Below are 24959 nucleotides of genomic sequence, written 5' to 3'. Positions count from 1 at the left end.
ATCCATCCTCAAAAAGGAGAGAAGAAAAGAGAAAAATATACAATAATCAATGACAGCAATCAATTTGAGTCTCTGTGAATTTAGTGAATATTCTTACACTGTATGTTTAGTTGAACTGTCTCTCAATCTTTGCATTCATGTGTTTACCCTTAGTAGATGCTAATTGTTAAATAAATGAATACCATCTGTGTAAATGAGTAGGAGAAAACATGCCTTTTGAAAAATCTTCAAAATAGATTACATAGTAATAACGTGTCATTAGCATTTCTGAAAGGGAAATCAGGATGTTGGACACATTTCATAAATGAAAGAATCCAGTAAAGGGCCCAAAAATTAAATCATGGAACCTCCAGGAAAAACAGCTGCCCCATATAATCTTTTGCATAGGCGAAATAAGTCTTCCCAGAAGCCTTCCTGCTATAACCAGTGGAAAAAAACATTTAAACAGACTTTACAATGGCAATATTAACTACATGCCACCAGCTTTAGTGCACATGAATGCTCACAGTAAAGGATAGCTTCCTAACACGTAAGTGGGGGGCGATGTCAAGCAAGGAGCCAAAGATTCTTTGCTTGGCAAAGAAGCCTTATCCTATTTAAAGCTGAGAGAAGACTTTCTGGTTGAAATACATGATATCCACAAGATAACACAGATCTTGACAGTGGAATTGGGAGTCACCCTGACATAATTTTCTTTTCTTTTTTTTTTTTTTTTTTTTTGACTCGCTCTATCGCCAGGCAGGAGTGCAGTGCTGCAATCTCTGCTCACTGCAACCTCTGCCTCCCAGGTTCAAGCTATTCTCCTGCCTCAGCCTCCTGAGTAGCTGGGACTACAAGTGTGAGTCACCACACCCAGTTAATTTTTGTATTTTTATTAGAGACAGGGTTTCACCATGTTGGCCAGGCTGGTCTCAATCTCTTGACCTTGTGATCTGCCAAACTAGACCTCCCAAAGTGCTGGGATTACAGGCGTGAGCCACCGCGCCCAGCCTCTGACATGATTTCTAAGAGGTTCGATGAGGCTAGCTTAATTCATAGAATTTAATATGTGCAAACACAGAAAAGAGCCATTATTGTAGGATGAAAAGACTTTTTGGGTTTGTAGATGCTCTAAAGGCATTGATCTTCCAGCCATTTCCAGCAATGTGGCATTTGGAGCACAGCTTGTAACTGTTACCAATAAATCCTTTCCCAGATACAAAATTACACTGAAATTATACCAAGTCTGCAAAGAGTATCACTACTGAAGTCTGAATATTTTCTTCAATCCTGCAGTTTAGCATAAGAGTCTTAGATAGTATTTGTAAATTGTGGACCACAGTGTAAACTTAGCAACATTTTAGATCGCTAGAAAGAGAAAAATCTGTAATTTATTTGTTGTTAGTAGAAAAGAACCCACCATTACAAAATGGGAACTCAAAAGAAGAAGAAATTTAATGCTCTGAGAATACACTGTGCCTTATTTCAGAAAGGTTGTATTGCAAAAAGTCATCTTCAAGTCTTGGATTTTCAGTGTTTTATTCCTTTCTATTAAAAAGCAGGAACCTTATCTCCCAACCACATGCCACTTAAACATGAGGAAATGTATTTCTTTTAACTCAAAGAATACTTATTGTATTAGGAATACTCCCAGGGTATTGCAGCTAGGGTTTTGGTTGGCTGGCTGGTTGGCCTCATGGTTTTTCTCAACATTCTCCGCTTCATAGTGATCCCACCTCCAACAAGGAGTGGGAACCCAAGGCCAGTCCTCTACTGACCTACTCCTTAAACCAGATACTTGAGCCAATATCTTTGAGGGGTTCAGTATTACAGTTTTTCCTAACTTGAAACTGAACTTCAAAATGGTGCCTGACCCTGAATCTGGCTGATCTGTGATTGCCCATCCAAATCTTGCAAAGAAGGCATTGTCAAGTCAGTTGCTGGCTGGAATTCAGCTAGAATTGGAAAAATGGCAAAGTCCTAGCCTTTGTCAGTGCCACATGCAACTGAAGAAATGTGGCAAGGGTAGATAGTAGTGGCAATTATATGCATCATCCAATGAGCAAGGAATTCAGCCCTGCTGCTGTCTCTTCTTTTTTTTTTTTTTTTTTTTTGAGACAGGGTCTCACTTTGTCACCCAGGTTGGAGTGCAATGGCACGCTCTCAACTCACCGCAGCCTCGACCTCCTGGGTTCAAGAAATTGATCCTCCTGCCTCAGCTTCCCCCAACAAGTAGCTGGGACTACAGGCATGCACCACCACACCCAGCTAATTTTGTTTTCTATTTTTTGTAGAGATGGGGTTTCACCATGTCGCCCAGGCTAGTCTCAAACTCCTGAGCGCAAGTGATCTGCCTGCCTCCATCTCCCAAGGTGCTAGGATTACAGTCATGAGCCACTGCATCCCAGCCTGTTTCTGTCTTTTCTAAGATACCTTTCCTTAATCTCTTAGGGCTGGAAACCAAGACTGTTTCCCTGGTTACCGAAGCCCACTTAACTAAAGCAAAGGGCAGGGAAGAGAGGATATAAAAATTGCTTGGAGAAGAAAGCCAACTTGTATGTGTGTGCATGTGTATGTGTGTGTGAACACGTCAGTTAGGCCTCTGACAGTTAGCATCAGAAAATGCATTTGAACTTGTTTGAACAAAAAGCTTCCTGGGATAGCTTATAGAGCCCAAGCATCAGGAAATAGTTTGACCTTTTTCAGTCTTAATTCCAAAAATCTCAGAGAAGGGATGAAGATCAATAAACTATATCTAGGAAGTGGAAGCCTTTGCAGGTACCTTGTGGGTGGTGGGCTGGGGGCATAGGGTGGTAGGGAGACAAGTCCTAAAGAATGGGTGCTAGACAGACAGTCCAATAGATGGTCATTACAATATATCATAAATGATTAGAATAGGACTTCTGCAACATTAGGCCTTCTCAGCTGCAATAAACAGACCCAGGATGGAAAAAAACAGGAGAAAAGAGAGGTCCATTATCTATATCAGCTGATGAAAGCCCATGACTTTCTTACTCCACACCCAATCCTATCAAAAAGACCTTTCCCCATCCTTCTTTTCACTTATCTGCACCAATGACAGGCACTGAAGCACAATGACAAGATGGGAGGGTGTCTCTAGAGCAGGGTAATGGAGAAGGAGTAGGAACGAGCTTGTGAGAACAGCAAGAGTGGAACACAGGATCTACAGGAAGCGGTGTGAGGGAAAGGCATCAAAGGAAGAGCATTTCCAATGGCCTTCGGAGGGAGTGGGCATTGGGGTAAAGGTGGGGGAGTTTCTCCAGTACTTTCCAGTCATTTATGTGTCAGAGAAGAAGTTCATGATACATCAGCTGGTGATGTTAGGCCTTGGGTTCTCGTACTGCCATGTCAGTATTTTTCTCCAGCAGTTGTCAAACCAGTTAGAAATATCACCCAAGAGTCTAACAATGATGTTCTTCTTTCTTGGGTTCTCCTGGGTATGCTCCCTTCTTGAGGGGACAAGTCTTCCCTATTAATGATTAAAGCCATTTTCTCCTTAAGGCAACAATCTAAAGGTGATAACCTTGGCATCGCATGCAGTTCTAAGTGGAAAAAAAAAAAAAAAAAGCCAAAACCTAATTTCTGAGTCAGGGGCTTGCAACTAAGGTTGTTTTTCTATGATAAGAATGCCATCAGTGCTGGATAAGACCTCAGGTTGTCACAGTCCAACACAGCTTATATAAATGAATGGAGTATAGCAGAAACACAATAAAATATAAAACATAAAACTGTGGTGATTAAGTTTGGTTTTCTTTGTAAACTAATGTTCAGGTAAGTACAAAACTATGAAATGGACATTATAGGGTATTTATTTTATTTTATTACTGGTACTGCAATGGCAATAGTTTGTACTATTTCTCATATCATGTATAGATTCAACTGTATTATGGATTAAAAAGCTTTCTGGGTCAGAAATAAGGTACAATTACTGTTTCTACAAAAATGTAAGTATTAAGATTTAATCCATTAACATACTGGTTGTGTTAAATTTCGGAACACAATTGGTGACTGCCATTGCTTTCACTTAGTGCAGCAAACCCTTCTTCTTCTTCTTTTCTTCTGTTCCTCTTCTTTTTCAATTTTTCATGTCTTTATGTTAGAAGAAGGCTCTTGTGCCACAAACGTACCTTGAAATTGGACTCTTGCTGAAAAATGGATCTTGTTTTGCAAATGATATTTGGATCCAATGGCAGGATGTGTTTATGTATTTTGTTACAAAATTTTGATTGAAAATGAAAGATTTTCTATGAAATAATACACTTTTCTGGAACAGCTAAACATCTGGATACTGAGTAGATTGAATTCATGCTTTAAGTTAAAAAATTAGTTTTGTGCTTTTCTGTCAAAAATATGAAAGAAGTGCAGTAAGTGGATTGCACATAAGCATTCTATATCTGGGGAAAACTCAAACAGATGGTCTTTGAAATATTCTTTTAGTAAACATATAATAGTAATCCAAAGGATGAATAAAATATTTCCTGCATTATTCAAAATCACCACATTAGAGTATTGAAGAATATTTTGTTTTTGTTTTTGTTTTTGTTTTTGAGATAGGGTCTCACTCTGTCAGCCAGGCTGGAGTGCAGTGATGCAATCTCAGCTTACTGCAAACTCTGCCTCCCGGGTTCAAGCGATTCTCCTGCCCAGCCTCCCAAGTAGCTGAGATTACAGGTGCGTGCCACCATGCCTGGCTAATTTTTTATATTTTAGTAGAGATGGGGTTTCATCGTGTTGCGTTGGTTTCGAAGTCCTGAGCTCAGGTGATCCACCCACTTCTGCCTTCCGAAGTGCTGGGATTACAGGTGTGAACCACTATGCCCAGCCCTGAAGGGTTTTTTCTTTTTCTTTTTTTAAAGGAATTTCCTGATATTTCCAAAGAACTTTTAAGAGAATTTCAAATGTTTCAGTGACCAAACTATTACATTTCTACACATTTTTACAAGAAAATATTTATAATTTGGAGATATGCACAAGATGCAATGTTCATCACAATACAGTTTATAATGGTGAAAACTAGAAAGCAACCTAAATATTGAAAAGTAGAGGAGGATTGGTCATATAAATTACCGAAATCAACTCCATGGAAGACTATATAAGCATAAGTAATTATGTAGCTCTGTATTATGAGAAATTGCATTGTTGATGTATTAATAAGTTTTTGTTTGGTTGGTTGGTTGGTCGGTTGGTTGGCTTTTTTTTTTGAGATGGAGTCTCACTCTGCCACCCAGTTTTGAGTGCAGTGGCAAGATCTCGGCTCAGTGCAAGCTCCATCTCCTGGGTTCACGCCATTCTCCTGCCTCAGCCTCCCAAGTAGCTGGGACTACAGGCGCCCGCCACCATGCCCGGCTATTTTTTTTTTTTTTTTGTATTTTTAGTAGAGTCAGGGTTTCACCGTGTTAGCCAGGATGGTCTTGATCTCCTGACCTTGTGATCTGCATGCCTCAGCCTTCCAAAGTGCTGGGATTACAGGCGTGAGTCACTGCGTCCGGGCAATATGTTTTTTAAAGATGCCACAGAACTCTAGAGTGTGATTCAAACTATGTTTAAAACACACAGAGGTAGCCCTTGTATATATGTATCTGTGGGAAAAAAATCTGGAAAAATATCCCTCAAAATACTGCAACGAATATAAAGACCAAATTCCTCCTAGGGTCTCTTCTCACTCTCGTTCATTACTGAATAATATTGGATAGACCATTTATATATTGCCTCTTTCTATTTAAAAAGACATTAACCTTCTCCATTAATTTCTAATACTTCCCATCTAGACATCTGTAAATGTGAAGTATTAACATACTCTGGAGTGTTTTCCAATACTTACAATCAACTCTCGAACTCACTGGACACCAGCTAGGTGTTCAACAACTTAATTCAATTCTGATACTAACCACCCAGCGTTAGCACAGACCCTACAGCTTAAGAGCTCAGTCCCACAAAACTGCCCCCTGCTTCAAATGTCAGTTGCAAGTCCTGGGCCTCCTGTGCTTCGGGCCAACCAGATATAAATGGGAGCTTCCTATGAACCCCTCCTAAAGTTCCATAACTTGTTAGAATGACTCACAGAACTCAGGAAGACACTTTACTTACATTTACCAATTTATTATAAAGGATACAAATGAACAGCCAGAAGAAGAGGTACACAGGCAAGATCTGGAAGGGTACAGGGCACAGCAGCTTCCATCCCCATGGGGTACTCCATGCTCCCACTGCGTGGACGTGTTCACCAAATTGGAAACTCATCAAATCTCATTTTAAGAGTTTTTATAGAACTTAATCTCCAGTCTTCCCCACCCCCTCCCTGGGGGACTGGAAGTTCCAGCCCTATAATCAATTGGTCTTTCTAGTGACCAGTCCCATCTTGCTGCTATATAGGGGTCCCACCCTAAGTCACCTCATTAGTATAAACTCAAGTGTAATAAAAAGGGATTCAATAACAAAACATACTCCTATCACTCGGGAAATTCTGAAGGATTTTAAGCACTCTGTGCCAGGAACCAGAGATAAAGACCAAATATATTGCTTATGATAGCACACATACTTAGAAGGATGATCACTTATGGGAAATTGTATAGAAAAGGGTAACTGGTAGCATTTTCTAACCTCACTATGAGTAAGATACAAGTCCATATTCTCTGTAATTGTACAGAAGCTAACATTTTTGGGCCACACTCTTTCTGTATCTATAAGAGATCTCTTGAGAGATTGAGTAAAGGGGGACTCTGTACATTCCTCCAAATTTCTTTTCTTCCTTTTATGAAAACGAGTAAGACTTGAGAGTGGTCCTGTACCTCCAAATGAGGATCAGGAAAAATGGAATGTGAAGAGGAGACTGCAGTGTTCCTTATGTGTATAGTGAAGTGCAGGAAACAAAATAGCAGTACAACAGTGATAAATACAACTAGGCCCCAGCCTTTGGCAAGGACCTTGATGTACATTTTCTCATTTATTTTTTGCAACAACTCTGATTGGAAGGTACTTTTAGTCCATTTAACAGCTAAGAATACTGGACTTTGGAAAAGTTAACTTGTCCTAGATTTATTATAAATGGCACACACAAAATTTGAATCCTGATCTGATTCTTAAGCTCTCAAATATCACAATGAACTAGAAAAAACAAAATGCAAATTGGTACCCTGGCAGTACTGTTCTTGTCCTATGTCCCAAGATTCCAAAACTTTTATAATCTGAAAGTTTGCTCTTCTCACACACGTGAGCATGTGATTGCTCCCTTTCTCCTGTGTCAGGTGGTCAAGTAGAAGAATAATAATTTCCTCAGGTGCAGTAGGTGATGTCTTTTGGCCAAGTCATTTCTATTCTCAAAACTCCTCAATGACTCCCCACCACTGTATCAATTAGGATTAATTCTGTCTGCTTGTGATAGGCAAGCTACAATAACACAAGGAATTATTATTTTATTCAAAATGAGTTTGGAGGCCGGGTACAGTGGCTCACACCTGTAATCCCAGCACTCTGGGAGGCCAAGGCGGGTGGATCACCTGAGCTCAGGAGTTTGAGACCAGCCTGAGCAACATGGTGAAACCGCGTCTCTACTAAAAATACAAAAATTAGCCAGGTGTGGTGGCATGCGCCTGTAATCCCAGCTACTCAGGAGGCTAAGGCAGGAGAATCACTTGAGCGGGTAGGTGGAGGTTGCAGTGAGCCAAGACCCCGCTGCTGGACCCCAGACCAGGTGACAGGAGTACAATCCTGTTTTTAAAAAAAAAAAAAAATTAGTTTGGAGGCAGGCAGTTTAGAGGGGCATGTTGCCTTCAGTCATCAGGGACTCAGGCTTCTCCTATCTTTCTGCTTCATCCTTGAACTTGGTTTTCATCCTCTGGGTCACTTGTGGGACCTGTATGGTTGCTGGAGAATCTAATCGCAGAAATGGTGAAAGGGGTATCCCCAGATGTCTGTTCCCCTTTAATAGACTTCCCTGAAAGGCACACATAACATTTCCACTTGTACGTCATTGACCAGAACTTAATCGCATAGCCATGCCTAACTGTGATGGAGACCAGGAAATGTCTTTTATTTAAGCATATTGTTGCCCCTAATATTTTAGTTGTTTTACTAATAAAGTAGAAGTGAATGGATATTAGGCAGGCATTTAAGTCTCTGCTACAACTGCCTATGGAATTAAACACAAATTTATATCGACAGACTCTAGCATCATCCTACCTAATTGGTCTTGTATCTGACTCTTTGGATGCTATTCCACATTTTTATGTCTCTTCTTCTTCTTTTTTTTTTTTTTCCCGAGACAGAGTCTCGCTCTCTCGCCCAGGCTAGAGGGCAGTGGCGCAATCTCAGCTCACCGCAAGCCCTGCCTCCCAGGTTCACGCCATTCTCATGCCTCAGCCTCCTGAGTAGCTGGAGCTATAGGCTCCTGCCACCACACCCGACTAATTTTTTGTATTTTTGTAGTAGAGACTGGATTTCACCATGTTAGCCACAGTAGTCTCAATCTCCTGACCTCGTGATCTGCCCGCCTCGGACTCCCAAAGTGCTGGGATTACAGGCGTGAACTACCGTGCCCAGCCTATCTTTATGTCTCTTCTTATACTGTTCCCTTTACATGGAATATTTTCCCTTTCCTCTTACCATCAGCCTCTTACCTATCCTTTAAGGAACACTTGATGTGCTGCTTGAAGTCATTTCTGATCTTCCCAACTGATTTGATCACTCCCACCTTCAAACTCTCACAAAATGACTGACTTTAAACTTCCCAGACACCACTTTCTTTATGTCATTTCGCTGCTCTAAATCTTCAGTATCTTTTTATTTTCTCATAGAACATGTCTGAAACGTACTCAGGTGGCAGGGCACCAAATAGTCTCGTTCTCAAGAAAGCATCATGAATGGAAAGATGTTCAATTAATTAATTGATTCAGTCAACAAATAATTATAGTGACCCTATTATGCACATACACTGTGCTAGGTGCCTGGTACATGTTTAAAAGTAAGACGTTGTCAAAGCAAGCTTTATAGTTTCTTTCTGATTTTTTTTGTTGGGATTTGTTTACTATTTTTATGTATTTTTATGTCTCAGTGCTTGTTTATAGCTAAACAAGAGCAAAAAATCAAAGATTTCAAGAAAGCATATGTGAAAACCCTAAATAAAATATTTTACCCATTAATCAATTGATTTCTTTCTGTGGATTGGGAAAATAAAGTGACTATTTGATTTTACCAATAAAACCCCTTGATGCAAATCAAGGCACACTAATTTCACAAGAGTCTAGCATGAGAACCACCACAGTGAGTCTAAACTTTACCCCTTCAATGTTCCCTCAAATCTGTATATTTCCAAAGATTCTCTCTTAGGTTGTAATACTACACAATACTATGCCTCAAATATCAATTAAAAGTAATGGCAAAAGCTGCAATTACTTTTGTGTCAACCTAATATATGTTGAAGATCTCAGATTATTTATCTCCAGCACCAGACTCCTCTTAGCTTCAAAACCAAATAATCAAATACCTACTGAACACTTCTTTTACAAGCCAAATAGGGAAAAGATCAACTTTCCCACAAGAGATGGGTAAAGAACAAGAGTAGAAAGGATAGAAGAAAGTTGAAAATGGCCAGTAAATTTATGAAAAACATCAACTCATCAGAAATCAAAGAAATATAAGTTAAAACAAAAATTAAAATATTAATACGATTTTCCCCAGCTAAACTGACAAAATGTGTAAGAAATGATAATATCTAATGTTTGATGGTAGGAGGGTTTAGAGCTCTCATATATAGCTTAAGGGAGAATAAATTGTGAGAGATTGAATATATAAAGGGACAATGGCCAGACCATATATTAAAATAGAACCCAGACACACAGTCTGGAGCAAGCTGCAGCAATTGCCCAGGAAACCAAGCCATTGTCTACAATAGACAACCCAGGAATCTAGCCTGATAGTCAAACTGCCATCTCTAGTAACAATCCAGGAACCTTAACTGTAACCTCTGAAACAATCAGCCTAAAATGACCAGGACTTTATTGGTAGTTAACAACTTCCTTAATTTTTACCCCAACTTCCAACTAACGCCAACCAGAGAAAACCAAATATCCACCCCTAACCAATTACGTAGGTTGCCCCACTTCTAGTTAGCCCACCTGCAGCTTTCTCATGCCAACAGCTTCCAACCAGGGCCCACCTGAAGCCTTCCCTTTTTCCAGCTTTCCACTCTTGTGCCTGTCTTTGAGTCTCTGCCACAGCGCAAGTGCTGGTGGCTGACTCCCTTTCTAGAGCAAGCTCTGAATAAATCCTCAATGGCATTTCTCACTTGAATGGTTTTTATTTCTACAGTTGATACCATCTTGTATTACAGCATTTTCTAAAATTATGCACAGGTATGTTAATTAGATGTACTTAAAGTATGCAACAAAATATAATGATTATATACATTACTTTTCATAGGACGGAATTATAAGGCAAAATCATGTTTTATTAAAATCACGTTTTAGAAGAATATTTTGCAATGTTATTGGGAAACAATCTTGAAATATGACTAAGTAAAAAAAGTAAATGACAAAACTTGGTAATATGATCTTTGCTGGAAAAAGTTTTTAAATAAATACAGAGAGAGAAAGAGAGAAGGGAAAGGAGGAAGAGAGAGAGAGGAAGAAGAGAAGAAAAAAGAAAGGAATATATCAAACAATCATAATCTAAGTGGAGAAATCATGAGTGGTTTTAGAATTTTATTTTATAATTTATTGTATTTTTCCAGTTATCTATCATGAACACATAGTACTTTTGTAATTAGAAAAATGTAATTTAAAAAAATCTAATGTGGTTGCTCAGGGAAATTTCCAATAAACTATGTCTTAAAATGACATTTAGAATATTAGAAGGTAACAGGTTTCAGTGGGTACAGTTTTGGAAAAACTAAACTGCAAAATAAGCTGAGACAGTCCAAATTTGCTAAAGATATCATCAATATTCTTTTAGCTATTTGGTACAGTTAATTAAATAAAGGCTAAGATTATAGCTTGGAGTTAGTAGTGTAATGTGGTGTAAATTTGCTTGTCATTAGCTGTCAGACTTTTAGATTGAGAAAGGTAGCAATCTAAGAAGGAATGGAAGCTGAAGATTGGGAAAATAATCTACAACGCATCCCCTAATTAGCAAGGGCATAAGAGTGAATTATTTTAACTTTCTCTTTCCACTCTGCTGATTTTTCAAGTTTCCTGAATTTATAAATGCTATTTAATAATGGAAAATATAGAAGCCATTCATATTGTTTAAGCAATGAAATAATGCTATTGTCATGAATAAAATGGCTATAATTTGAGTTAGTAAACTGTTTCAGACCTACGAAACAAGCATATGATACAGATCCTTGAAACCAGTGAGCCACTCTACAAATATAAGGTCTTAGGTCTGTTTTCCGAAGTCTATTAACAATTTTAGGTCCTATAGACTGAGAATGAGAAGTTGAATCTTACTTTTACCTCCATATATTTTTTGTTTTGTTTTGCTTTGTTTGTTTGTTTGAGAAAGAGTCTTGCTCTATCACCAGGCTGGAGTGTAGTGGCGTGGGCTCACTGCAACCTCTGCCTCCCGGGTTTGAGTGATTCTCCTGCCTCAGCCTCCCAAGTAGCTGGGACTACAGGAGTGCGCCACCATAACCGGCTGATTTTTGTATTTTTAGTAGAGAGGGGGTTTCACTATGTTGACCAGGATGGTCTCAATCTCTTGACCTCAGGGGATCCACCTGCCTTGGCCTCCCAGAGTGCTGGGATTACAGGCGTGAGTCACTGCGCCCAGCCCTTTACCTCCATATCTTGAAGCTGGGAGAGGGTGGATTGATTATGTGCAAGAAAAAAAGCAGGTGATTTGACACAGATTCAGTGCCAGTTAGGCTGAGTACTCCTCAAACTTTAAAGTATATGCATATGACTGAGGGATATTATTAAAATCTAGATTGTGGTTAAACAAGTCTTTCAAAGGGCTCCAAATTCTTCATTTTTAACAAGCTCCTAGGTAGTCTTTGGACTACACTTAGAGTAGTTGGAGAGTACAAGACCACCTAGATAAGAGAGTCTCAAACTCTCACTTCACATGAGAAAATGGGGTTTGGAGTCACATGTGAATTTCATCCTGTCCACTGGCCCATCATGAACCTGCTAGTTCATAGTAGGTTTCTTCCTCTAATCCAGCTTTCCATACCTGTGTCTCTTCCCTTTTCCAGTCTCTCCAAAAGGAAAGAGGCTGATAATATTTTATTGTAATCAACAGAGTATACTGAATGCGGAACAAGCTTGGGGAATTGAGAGTTTCTATGGTTAAATGAGCAGAGAAAAATCTGTAAACTTTGGCTATATCTTTAATAAGACCCATAACACCCTTTTTGAGAAAGAGAAAGAGAATAAACATTCTCATTCCGGAAAAGTAGAAAGGCCAGGAAGGCCCAGAGTGAATGGCCTTCAGCTTTGCTTGCTTGGGCGGCTTGACTTCTCACTGAAATAAAATGGAACCATAAAACAAAAATGCCCTTGTGGGTAAGACAGTGGCAATAATCCTCTGTTTTCCTTCTTCATCCCAATCTCATCTGTTCACCATAGAAGAGGAGATTGCCAAGTTGGAGAGGCTGTAGTCCTGTCACTCATAATGGGAAAGAGAAAATTGGAGTTTGTGAGGAAAATCAGAAAAGTAGAAGATCTCATTTTATCTCTCTTTCCCATGGATACTGGACTGAGAGCTTCCACAGTCTCTTTGATCTGTATTAAAGTCTTTCTGGGATCTGGAGTTCACCATGAGCAATGTTTGACCCTGGACTGCTTTGCAAGATATTTCAGAAACTCTTGGGTTAGGTTTATACTTTCCCTAGGTTTATACTTAGGACATTGGGTGATTGCTTATGGATTTCTTTTTTCTTTTTCTTTCTTTTTTTTTTTTTCAGATAGGGTCTCACTTCATTGCCCAGGCTGGAGTGGCACCATCAAGGCTCACTGCAGCCTTAACCCCCACCTCAGCCTCCTGAGTAGCTGGGACTACAGGCACACACCATTATGCCCGACTAACTTTTGGTATTTTTTGCAGAGACAGGGTTTTGCCATGTTGTCCAGGATGGTCTCAAACTCTTGAGTTCATGAAATCTGACTGCCTTGACCTCCCAAAGTGCTGGGATTACAGGTGAAAGCCACTACACCTGGCTGCTTATAGACATTTAAATGCCCCAGGGTGGTCTATCCTGTTGGCTGAGTGATTAGCCCACTGGAAGAGGAACCCCAGCAAGGCTTGGAGGAAGAAGATGGAGGTAAGGCTGTTTAGGCCCTGGGGAGAAGATAGGTGTCTCAGAGATGATGTCACCTTGGCTTCTGGGCAACTGAGGAATCATGGGTTGAGCAAGCTACAGACAGAGTACTGAGTCCATGACTTCCTACTGGGTCAGACTCAATGAGGCACAGGGAGTCAAAAATGTACTGAGGCAACCACCACATGCTGCCATTTGCGATGCCCTCTTCTGGTCACTAGCTACTCCAGTGAATGGAAATTTTTAAATGTCTGTCTTTGGATAAGGTGCTGCAGATTCCTGAGGATTAAGAAGAAGAATTCATAATGTTCAGAAACATGGAGAGAGGATCACTCATTCTGAAGGCTGGAATACAGTGGTTGTGCAGATTTGGACCAAAGACAACTTCATATTGTGTCTCCACTTGAACATTTACCTATTGAATATCCTCAACAAAAGTTTAACATTTAATTTATTAAACAATAGAGATTCTTTTTTAAAATCAATGTTCATATGACAGGAGAAGACAACTTAAAGTAGCAAGCAAAAATAATAATATTATTTGTTGGTGTATAAATTTTCTCTGGCTCTCCACTGCAAAGTCTGCTTTATATTCACTGAATGTACTTAAAAAAGAGAGAGAGAAAAAAAGGATAAGAACACTTTTAGAGTAAGCAGCATTTGGCAATCACAGAGACTTTGGCATCAGACAGGGCTGAATTCTGTTACTAGTTCTGCTTCTTAATAGCTGCATGACCTCTGAGCTACGGTATTCTCCCCTATAAATGGTGATGATGGTAGGAATTGCTGTGAGGATTAAATGAGATAATTTATGCAAAGCTATAAACCCAGGGCGTGATATAGTTAAGTCCTTAATAAACACTAGAATAACTACAGAAACAAGAACAACAATAAAATAAGCTATAGTATTAGCAATGGTTATGTTCAGATTCTTCAAAGCAGAACTCCATTGAGTTTGGAGAATTGGCAGCAGAAATGAGCCCCAAGAGGTCCGTCCCCTAGAAGAGATTTCCAGGCTCAGATGAAGCTAAAACTACATTTCCCAGAAGGCCCCGGGCCCAGGGTCTGGTTTCCTCTCATTTCCGGGTGTGTCATGTGATTCTCCGGTCGCGCCATGGCGGAAGCAGAGGAGCAGGTAAAGGGTGCAGTTGGTAGTTGAGGGCACAGGGATATGGAGACTAGGGTGGGCTGTTTGGGGAGGGTGGAGTGGAGTGGGTGGAGGTGCGGAGCTGCTGGAAGAGGGCAACGCAGGCCCGCGGCAGGGCGGGATGGGACGGTGAAAGTTGCTTTCGGAGAGCAGAGAGGATGCCAGCCCCGGGAGGGCACCTGGGGAAAGCGCACCGACACACCCCGCCTTCGGGAGGCGGCCTTTCCTCGGGCCCCATCCCTGTGCCCTTTGCCCAGTGAAATTTTGGCATGAAGGCAGGCCAGGCTACCCCAGGGACTGACTGCCTGTGGGAGGCGGAAGAGAGGCCAGGTGACTGAAATTTACGTTGCTTTCCACTTGAAGTAGGACAGTAAGAACTAGGAGAGAGTAGACGATGAGTTTTGTTTTGTATCGGATTTAGGTACAGAACTGGAGCACTGTTGCGGTGCAGCAGGGATTAAGTGCATCGGTTCTGGAGCAAAAATGCCTGGGGTCCAAGTGCTGGTTCCTTTTCTTACTCAATGTGTTACTTTGAGCTACTGATTTAACTTTCTAGTGTAAGATGGGGATAATAATAGGACCGTCCTCAGAGTGTGGTTTAAGATGGAGAGCGTTTATACACAAAGTTAGAGTGCTTAGAACTATTGGGCTCAGTAAAAGTTAAATGGGATTATTTGTGGCTGGCAGTATCCAGTCAACAACTGGCAATGTGGCACTGGAGTTTTAGCGTAGAAATTAGTGATGGGAATACGGATTATTTTCATATAGCGGTAGTGGTAATCCCACGTTTTATGAAATGACGAAGTAAAATAAAAAAGACAAAAAAGTGAAGCAGACCAAAAGAGAGGCTAGAACTTGGGGGAGATAACCTGAGTTTCCTTTTCCAGTGTTATTTCAGTTGGATACTGTTTTTCCTCACAAGTTAACAGGGCTGTTAGCAGTGATTGTCTCTAAACAGTGACTTGATGGGCTGTTTAGTGTCGTAAGACATTTACCTAGTTCAATAATTTTTACTATTTTCAACATACTTCATTTGTTTTTACTTCATAGTGAAAATTTGCTCTGTATATGTTTTACATATGCCAATAATTGAGACATTTCACTAGGATGAAATTTGGTTTGGCTGGTCCTTGTGATAACAAGATAACAAAATCTCTTATCTAACACTAGAACCTCACATTTCCATTCTGGCAATTAAAAGGAAAACGCTCCATAAGAACGTATCATTTCATGACTGCCATTGCTCGTTTGAATAAGGGCGAGATTGTTTTTCACATTGTGCATCTATTTCATGTTGAAATGTTTGTTTCATGGTTTGATTTAAAAGCAAAAAACTGAGTTTCATATGTTCTTAGATATAGTATAATAAAAATGGAGAGAGTTGCTCTTAGAAAAACCAGTGTTTTTTCTTCCCTTGAAAAAAACCTGTGAAATATTTACCACTGTTTAGTGCCGAAGAAGAATTTGACAAAGTTGTTGGATGTAAAAATGACGCATACAAAGTTAGGGATATAATAATGTTTCACATTTGTACATTATTTTCTAGTTTTAAGACCCTTCCATATTGCATTTGGTCTTCTAAAAGAATTCTGTGAGGTAAATGTTTATTCTTTTTTTTTTTTTTTTTTTTTTTTTTTTGAGACGGAGTCTCGCTCTGTCGCCCAGGCTGGAGTGCAGTGGCGCTATCTCGGCTCACTGCAAGCTCCGCCTCCCGGGTTTACGCCATTCTCCTGCCTCAGCCTCCCGAGTAGCTGGGACTACAGGCGCCCGCCACCTCACCCGGCTAATTTTTTTGTATTTTTAGTAGAGACGGGGTTTCATTGTGTTAGCCAGGATGGTCTCGATCTCCTGACCTCGTGATCCGCCCGTCTCGGCCTCCCAAAGTGCTGGGATTACAGGCTTGAGCCACCGCGCCCGGCCGTAAATGTTTATTCTTATACATGGGTGAAACACCTTTGATGTTCCAGACTTTCTAGTGGCTTCTAATCTTATTCAGAGGAAAAGCCACAGCCATTACAGTAGCCTGGTTGCCCCACAGGACCTTGACCCAGCTGCCTCTAGCCCCCTTTTCTTGACCTCGTTTGTCCAACTACCCTTCTGTGATTCTGCATCGACTGTACTGGCTTTCTTATTCTTCAAAAAGCCAGGCAGGTCCTACCTCAGGGACTTTGCTCATGCTGTTTCTTTTTGAGGAACGCTGACGTTTACAGGCTTAATTCCTCATTTCCTTCATGTCTTTGTCCAAGTGTTCTTTTCCATTGCGACCTTCCCTCACCATGCTTTGAAACATTCCTGCATTATTTTTCTCTATAATGTGCATCACCGTTTGACATACTGTATTTTAAAATTTGTTGTTTTTTTTTCCCCTGTATATTGCTGTGTACCTCTCACCACAGAGCTTGGAACATCATGACAAGGATTTATTCACTGTTGTATGTCCAATACCTAGAATATTGCTTGGTACTTAATAAAATGTGTTAAATGATTGACTTTTACTGATAAGCAAATTGAAATTCAGGCAACTTGAGTAACGTGCTCAGGCTTGTATCTATAATATAAATCTCCAGTCCTCTGTCTCCAAAGCTCATGACTTTTCATTAGAATATCCTACCTTTTAAAAATATATGTAGGAACCTCAATCTAAATTGTTATTTTTTAGTTTGTAAAGTAGCATTAGCCCTTTTCATTTTAATGATTTTCCCTCAAGCCATCATTCCACCTTTGATACTTTAACAGCCTAATATATAGTTGGAATGGGCATTCTCCTCTCCAATGGTGTGAATATCTTTCTTAAAAAGACCAGTGGTGGGCCAGGCACAATGGCCCATCCCTGTAATCCCAGCGCTCTGGGAGGCCGAAGTGGGGCGATTGTTTGAGCCCAGGAGTTCAAGACAAGCCTGGGCAACATAGCAAAATCTTGTCTCTACAAAAATTACAAAAATTAGCGAGGCATGGTGGTGTATGCCTGTAGTCCCAGCTACTTGGGAGGCTGAGGTGGGAGGATTGCTTGAGTCAAGGAAGTTGAGGTAGCAGTGAGCCATGATTGTGTCACTGCACTCCAGCCTGGGCAACAGAGCAAGACCCTGTTTCAAAACAAAACAAAACAAAAAATCCCCCCCAGCAGTCTATTGTAAATGGCCGAAAGAAACAAACATTTACAAATTGTTAAGTTCTTTTTTTTTAAAGAAAGCTAGTAATTTTACCTAATCTTATCTTTTATAGATTAAAAATGGTTAAGCTTTTCTCTGTTTTTTGTTTTTTGTTTTTTGTTTTTTTTGCATTTGACAGTAGGAAGCCATTGAAATCTGATGGCGGTAGTAGGGCTTTATTATATCATTTTTTAAAAAGCTAAAAGTGTATAAAAATGGAGAAAATTGGGCTGGGCTGGGTGCGGTGCGGTGGCTCAGGCCTGTAATCCCAGCGCTTTGGGAAGCCAAGGTGGGTGGATCACCTGAGGTCAGGAGTTCGAGACCAGACTGGCCAACATGGTGAAACCCTGTTGCTACTAAAAATACAAAAAAATTAGCCAGGCAGTGGTGGTGGGCGCCTATAATCACAGCTACTCGGCAGGCTGAGGCAGGAGAATCACTTAGAGAACCCAGTAGGCAGAGGTTGCAGTGAGCCGAGATTGTGCCATTGCACTTCATTCAGCCTGGGTGACAAGAGGGAGACTCCATCTCAAAAAGAAAAAAAAAAAAAAAAGGAGAAAATAAACTGTTCTATTGAACTTTTTAGAAAACTTGACATAATTTTTTTTCTTGGTATCATGTATCATGAATGCCAGTGATCTCCAGAATTAGCAACACAAAACTAAACGTCTCCACATTATCTTTCCTGAGTGGTGGTGTTTCTCTCATGATTGCTCCCCTCCCCCTTCATTTTCAGAAGAACCAAAATAGTGACATCTGCACTGAGTTATTGTGATATAAAACAGCTCAGAGGATCTAAAACTAAAAACACTTTTTAGATATGAATGAACATTTTTTTATAAGTCTTTGGGAAATCCTTGCTTTTGCCTAATATGGTAAAGGTAGTTGTCAAAAGTAACTACATATATATTTTATAGTTTACAGAAAAAACGAATACCCTGCATTCTGCCTGGAAATCTTCTAACCAGCAGTTTTACTTAGCTCCAAAATGATTTATAGTTGACCTTCATAATCACAGATGCCCAACAGTATTTGTCCATATCTTTCTTATGAATAACATTCTGCTTGAAGTCTGGTTGTTTGTGTATTTGTCTTATCTCTCCTAGAGATTGCTGAGTCTTCAAGAATAAGAACAAGAACTTACTCATGTCTGTATCTTCCACAGGGCTAGTGCTTTCTAGGTACTAAGTGTTTACTAAAGTGTTTAAATGAATTTATTAAGGGGAAAATAGCATTTCAAATTGTCAAATTGTAAATTAGTAGGATTTGCATGAAATTATTTTATCTTACTTGAACCTTTTGTAAGTTATTAATTCAGATGTAATGTGGATTACATCTCTCCTATAATGTGGATTACATTCTATACTTTCTTTACTCTTGCCTGCTCCCCAGGTATCCTTTGATCTTTCCTACTCAACCAGCCTGGACCCTGCCTGGTCCATTAAAGTATTTCCACGATTAGACCATCTATTTCTTAACCACGTAGGAAAGTTTCTACTTTGAATTCTCCTTCTGCATTTTAGAAATTAGGGGATTTCTGTCCTTATTGTAGATTACTTATGGATTATTAGATGTCACATTTGTCATGTATATCCCTGTGTGATTATGTTACAATAAAAATCAAATCAATACAATTTTGCGTGCCTCAATTTTCTTGCCTGTAAACTGGAAATTTTACTCTCTCAAACTTTGGTGAGTATGAAGTATGTCAAAACTTTTGTGAGTATAAACTATGTAAAACTGGATAGGTTGAAATGGTCGTATAAATAAGACAGAGGTTAATCATCGAAACCTGGACTTGGCTTACGTACGCCCAATTCTTTTTCTTACAGTTTGGCTAAGATAGATATTTTAAAGGCAGCGTTACTACTAACTAAAGGAAAAATAAAACCAAACAAGAAGTTTTAAAAGTATAGAATCAGACAGATTTTTAGAGGGCGCACTCTCCCATCATGTAACTAAAATGCAGTCACAAATTAGTTTTGCTTTACTTGTGGATTGCTTTATTAGTTTTTCCACTTATTTTCACCTGAGTTGGTCGGCTAGAGGCCAGTTCACTAGTTGATTATTAGTAGCCTCACCCACACCCACATTAACACCTTGGAGAGAGGACACTCATCAGATCAGGGGCTTCTGTGTCTCATGCTACTTCCCATTCATGGCTGTGCAGTCCCCTGTTGCCTCTGTATCTTCTTGATGCCTGGGCCTCCTTATGGTTTTTTTTGTTTTTGTTGTTGTTAAAAACCACTTGTGATTCCAGGCTCTTATTTTAAACCTACTGAATCAGAATCTGTGAAGATGGAGTGTATTAGTGGGTATTAGCTAACTCCCCAAACTGAGTTTTGATGATTCTGATGCAAAGCCAGATTTGGGACTGGATCATCGGGTCGCCAGGTTTGTCCTTTTTTCCACGCTGGGGCAGACATCAAGGTTTTTCTTCATTTGCAGAATAACATGAGTGCAGTAGCTGAGCCCAGTGGGTGGAGTGGGCTTGGTAACCTGAGTCCTCATCTTTCCTACTCCACCAGTGTAGTCCCTGAGTATCTAAAACTGGCCACAACTCCTTTGAGGTTTTTGAAATTGAAGCTCTGTGACAACAGAGATATCACGTACGTACCACACAAAATATTTCCTCCTTCCTCTGCCTGTATCAGACAGTGCCTATATCAGAACTCCCTTTCTTATTATGCTCAGCTAGGGCACACAGTTTGTTGGAAAGAGAGAGAAGGTGGCAGTACCTCAGTGAGTGTTCACACGTACCTTCAGGCATAGATGGAGATAGATGATTTCTTGGAGCCTGGTCTCTGCTCGTTTTTTTCCTGCAACACAGAGCCATGTGAGCCCTCCTGCAAAGTTTGGAGTGGCCTTCCTCAGGCCCCAGCCTACCATTTCTCCCCCAAATTCTGTTTTTCTTTCCCGACAGTACGTGGGCACTTACAATTCTGAGGACTTCACAACCCAGGCAAGTCCTGGATCCTCTTTCCTGGGCTGACAGTCTTCCTTTTCACCACTCCTGACCTCTGAGGCCAGCTGGGCCAAGCCTTCTCCCAGGCCACTGTCATAGGGTTCTGTGCTGATGGGAGGATTAGGGGTGGGGGTTGGTTAAAAGCCTATATTAGAGAAGTCTTCTAGGAGCTTAAGTAATTATTGGAATTGCTGCATCCTTGTTTGATGCTACTTTCCTGCAGTTCCCTTTCTGTAACTGTCCTACAGTTCATAAGCTAATCAGATGTGAATCTGGAGAAAATATGCTTGTTATTGCTCATAAGGGAAAGGCAATATATGGAGGAGGAAGAAGATTGTTCTAGATTGGCAGCTTATCTCATCATCATCACCAGCAACATGTTTTTCCAGTAGGATATTGGGAGACAAAGAGGGCAAAGCCTTTGGGTTTATCCACAGCATATATGTAATGAGAACTAGTAGGACAAGGCATTTAATATTAGGTGCTAACTGAGGGGCATGGGAAGAAATGTAAAAACCAAGATGTTGAAGAGAGAGTGAAGGTCCTCAGGCTGAGTGCCTGGCAACCCCTCCCTGGGGTATCCCCGAGAGGTCCACTGAGCCTGTAGAGCATTCCATCAGGATGAGTGCAGGATGGGGCCAGGGGCCTTCTAAATGGAGGGAATGACATGAGGAAAGTAAAGAGCAAGCAGCACAAACTCAGGCAGGCAGGTGGTGGTGCACATGAGCAGGAGTGCCTTGGTGTTGGAAACTGGGAGTGGTGGGGGTGGTGAAGTGCATTCTGTCCTGGGTGTATGTTATGTGGAACTGTGGATCCTATGTAGACATACAGTCAGAAGTACAGGTTTTTATATGGAAGCTTTTTTAAAAACACCATCCAGGCCAAACAAAACACCTGCAGGCCATATCCAGACCCCAGGCCACTGATTTGCCACTTGTGGCATAGAGATACAAGCAGTGTCTCGGTGAGGGGTCCTCCAGTGTGGCTGGAGGGTCTCAGGTTTGTGGAGAAAGTGGGGAGTGAGGCTAAGGGTCTGTTGGGGGCCAGACTGAGAAGGACTTTGACTGCTGGGGAATCTGAAAGCTATTCTTCAGGCTGGGGCACTACTGAGGGTTGTTTGAGGAGGGCAGTGGCCATTTGGTCTGTGCTTTGGGAAGATAATCCTGATGGCAGGTGATGAGTATATTAGGCCACATGTCAAGGCACAGAAATCATTAGGTAAAGCTGTTTGGGTAGGTGATTGGGCTTAAGGGATTGGTTGGCAAAAGAAAGGTAAAGTGAAATGTTTCTGAGTATAGCTGTCAATCTGTTACCCAGAATTGGCCCAGCTAGACATTTGTATCACTGGGTATCTTCCAGCCTATCACTTTTGCTTTGATCAGAACAGCACTTTTTTTTTTTTTTAATTGTAGTAAAATATTCATAGCATAAAATTACCATTTTAACCATTAAAAAAGTTGAAAACATTTTTTTGTAGAGACAGGATCTTTCTATGTTGCCCACGCTGGTCTCAGATTCCCTGGCCTTAAGCAGCCCTCTTGCCTCAGCCTCCCCAAGTGCTGGGATTACAGGCGTGAGCCACCCCCGCCTTAATCATTTTTAAGTGTATGATTCAGTGACATTAAATATACTCACATTGTTGTGCAACCATCACCACTGCTGTCGTTTTGATGTTTGTCCACCTAAAATCTCATGTCCCCCCCAGTATTAGAGGTGGGCGGTGTTTGAGCCATGGGGGCAGATCTCTCATGATGGCTTGGTCCCATCATTGAGACAGTTAGTTCTCTCTCTGAGTTCCCACGAGAGATGGTTGTTAAAAAGAGCCTGGCACCTCCCCATTGCCCTCTTTTGCTTCCTGTCTTGCCATTTGATCTCTGCATATGCCAGCTACCCTTCAACCTACTGCCATGAGTAGAAGCAGCCTGAGGCCCTCATCAGAAGCAGATGCTGGTGCCATGCTTCTGGTACAGACTGCAGAACCATGAGCCAAATAACACTCTTTTCTTTATAAATTAACCAGCCTTAATTAGGTGTTCCTTTTAGAGCAACGCAAATGTGCTAAGACAGCCACTCTGCCTCTCTAGAACTTTTAGTCCTCACAAACTGAAACTCTGTACCCATTTAACAATAACTCCCCAACACATCCTCCCTCTGCCTTTGGTAACCTCTGTTTTATTTCTGTGTTATATAAGTGGAATTGTGCAATATTTGTCATTTTGTGTTTTGCTTATTTCACTTTGAAAACAGCATAATTTTATAACATATCTTCAGGATTTGAAGTTAGATTCTTTAAATGAGAGTATGAAGCTTAAAAAAAGTTTGAAAACCACTGACTCATTCACAAATTGTGACCATTCTCGAAGTTCAGCCTTCTTGGATTTCTTACTGAGGGCATTTACTTTATGTCTTCTTGTTTGCCTTTCTGTCTCTAGCACGTTAATTAGAGGGCTTGATGAATGAACAAAGCTAAAAAATAACAGACCAGCCTAATTCTTGACATCACTCATGCATTGCTTTGGTAGGATTGTGGAAACAAGTTTTTTTTAAGGTCACCTGTCTGTGTGAGATGTTCGCAGTGGTGCTGAGGGCAAGTCTCAGAGTTTCCTAGGGTAAATGTTCTCCATCAATTCCGTAGCCAAAGAAGCTACTCTCAGGGCCCAGTTTTCCCTGAAGATTCGGATCTCAGATCTTCATGCCTCAAGGTGTCAAATTCTGGCACTGCATGCTTTCTGGTGTGGAGAAAGAGTGTAATTTGATTTTGAGTTTTTGGATTGAAATTGCTGGTTGGAGACTTGTGTTTTTTCTTTTTTAATTTATATAAATTTAAGGGGCACAGGTACAATTTTGTTACATATATTGCATAGTGGTGAACTCTGGGATTTTAGTGTCACTATCACCTGAATAATGTATATTGTATCCATTAAATAATTTTCTTATCATCTACCCTTCCCAGTCTCCATGGTCGGCCATTCCCTACTCTTTGTCCAAGTGTACACATTATTTAGCTTCTACTTATAAGTAAGAACATGAGTATTTGACTGTTTCTGAGTTGTTTCACTTAAGATTTTTTGTTGTATTGTTTTAATTGAGACAGGGTCTCACTCTGTTGCTCAGGTCGGAATGCAGTAATGCGATCACAGCTCACTGCAGCCTTGACCTGCTGGGTTCAAGTGAGTCTTCCGGGTCAAGTGGTCCTCCCAAGTAGCTGGGACTACAGGTGTACGCCACCGCACCTAGCTAATATTCTTTTTATTTTTTCTAGAGATGAGGTTTCACCATGTTGGCCAATCTGGTCTCAAACTCCTTACCTCAGGTGATCCACCCACCTCGGCCTCCCAAAATGCTGGGATTACAGGCGTGAGCCACCGTGCCTAGCCCAAATGTTTTTGTTTTAATGAAGAACATAAATGGGGTATTCACCCATTTACCTCATGTGCATACTTGAGTGGATTCTATATGAGGAAAAAAAAATTTCCTTAGGTTTAATGTAATTTTTCTGAAAAGAGTACTCAAATGTCTTTTTAGAATTGTACATACAGGAGATAGGAATCTAAGTGTACTTTATTGGCATCGTTATCAAAGCCTTGTATTGCTGATGCTAATAACATAATATTCAGCAACTCACAGAGATGGAAAGGATGTTAGAAGTCATTAAACTTAACCTCTAAGCCTCACTCTTCCGACCCCAGTGGTGTTAGGAAAGTTTATAATGTTGCGGGTGGTGAATGGAACATAATGAGTAGTTTATAATAGATGTTCAGTAAAGAAGTCAGAATACTGACTGTTAATGTTAAAGTGGACTATGTCCACAAGAGAAGGATCAGTAGAGTAAGGGGACTAAAACCAGAAACTGTGATGGTGAGTGCAGAGGAGAAACATTTTAGAAGGTGGAACATGATACATGTCATTAACTCTCTGGACAGCTATCATGTAGTGGAATAATTGGTTTTTTTATGTAGTGCTAAGAACAAAAATGTTACTGTGGATTATTGTAGCTTCAAATGAATACGAACTTTATGAGACTTGGATTGACATTAAGCTAAACAGGCTGCATTGAGATATAGAGGAGATTCTAATATTCATTGTGGTTAATGATACAAGTATAATAAAATTCTTAATTACAAGGAACATATCCCCATTTTACGCATGGCCTTTGAGGGCAAGGACTGTGTTGTCCTCCAGGCTGTACTTTGGAGGGTGCCTGCCACCTGTCAGGCTCTTGCTGATTTTTAATGAATGAAATTAAAATTATTTTAAACACCAGATTTACATTTATCCTGCTATCCAACTTGTATTGAGTAATATATGCGTCTGATCTTCCTTAAAATGTTCTTTTTTTTCTTGAAAATATATTAGTTATATCTAAAATGTCCTTGCCCCATTTTTTCTTGTTCTTTGTTTATCTCATGGATTGTTGTAAAGTGCTTACATTCAGTGTCAGCA

General features: G+C 40.4%; 1 protein-coding gene across 2 annotated transcripts in view; it reads left to right on the top strand.

Annotated features, from left to right (window-relative positions):
- LOC105497763 (VPS41 subunit of HOPS complex) overlaps positions 1-24959 on the top strand; it is a 207955-nt gene that overhangs the window by 6099 nt on the left and 176897 nt on the right. Inside the window, exon 1 of one of the 2 annotated variants that reach the window (XM_071095062.1) lies at positions 14327-14390. The exons of the other annotated variant lie outside the window; for it this stretch is intronic. Coding sequence (XP_070951163.1) covers positions 14370-14390 — 21 coding nt within the window. The 5' untranslated portion in view covers positions 14327-14369. Of the gene's footprint in view, positions 1-14326; positions 14391-24959 lie in introns of those variants that run through there. 2 annotated transcript variants of the gene reach the window in all.

This window comes from Macaca nemestrina, chromosome 4, assembly GCF_043159975.1.
Source record: "Macaca nemestrina isolate mMacNem1 chromosome 4, mMacNem.hap1, whole genome shotgun sequence".
NCBI classification, from domain to species: domain Eukaryota; kingdom Metazoa; phylum Chordata; class Mammalia; order Primates; family Cercopithecidae; genus Macaca; species Macaca nemestrina.
Note: the sequence above shows the minus strand (reverse complement) of the source record. Positions and strands in the feature narration are given on the sequence as shown.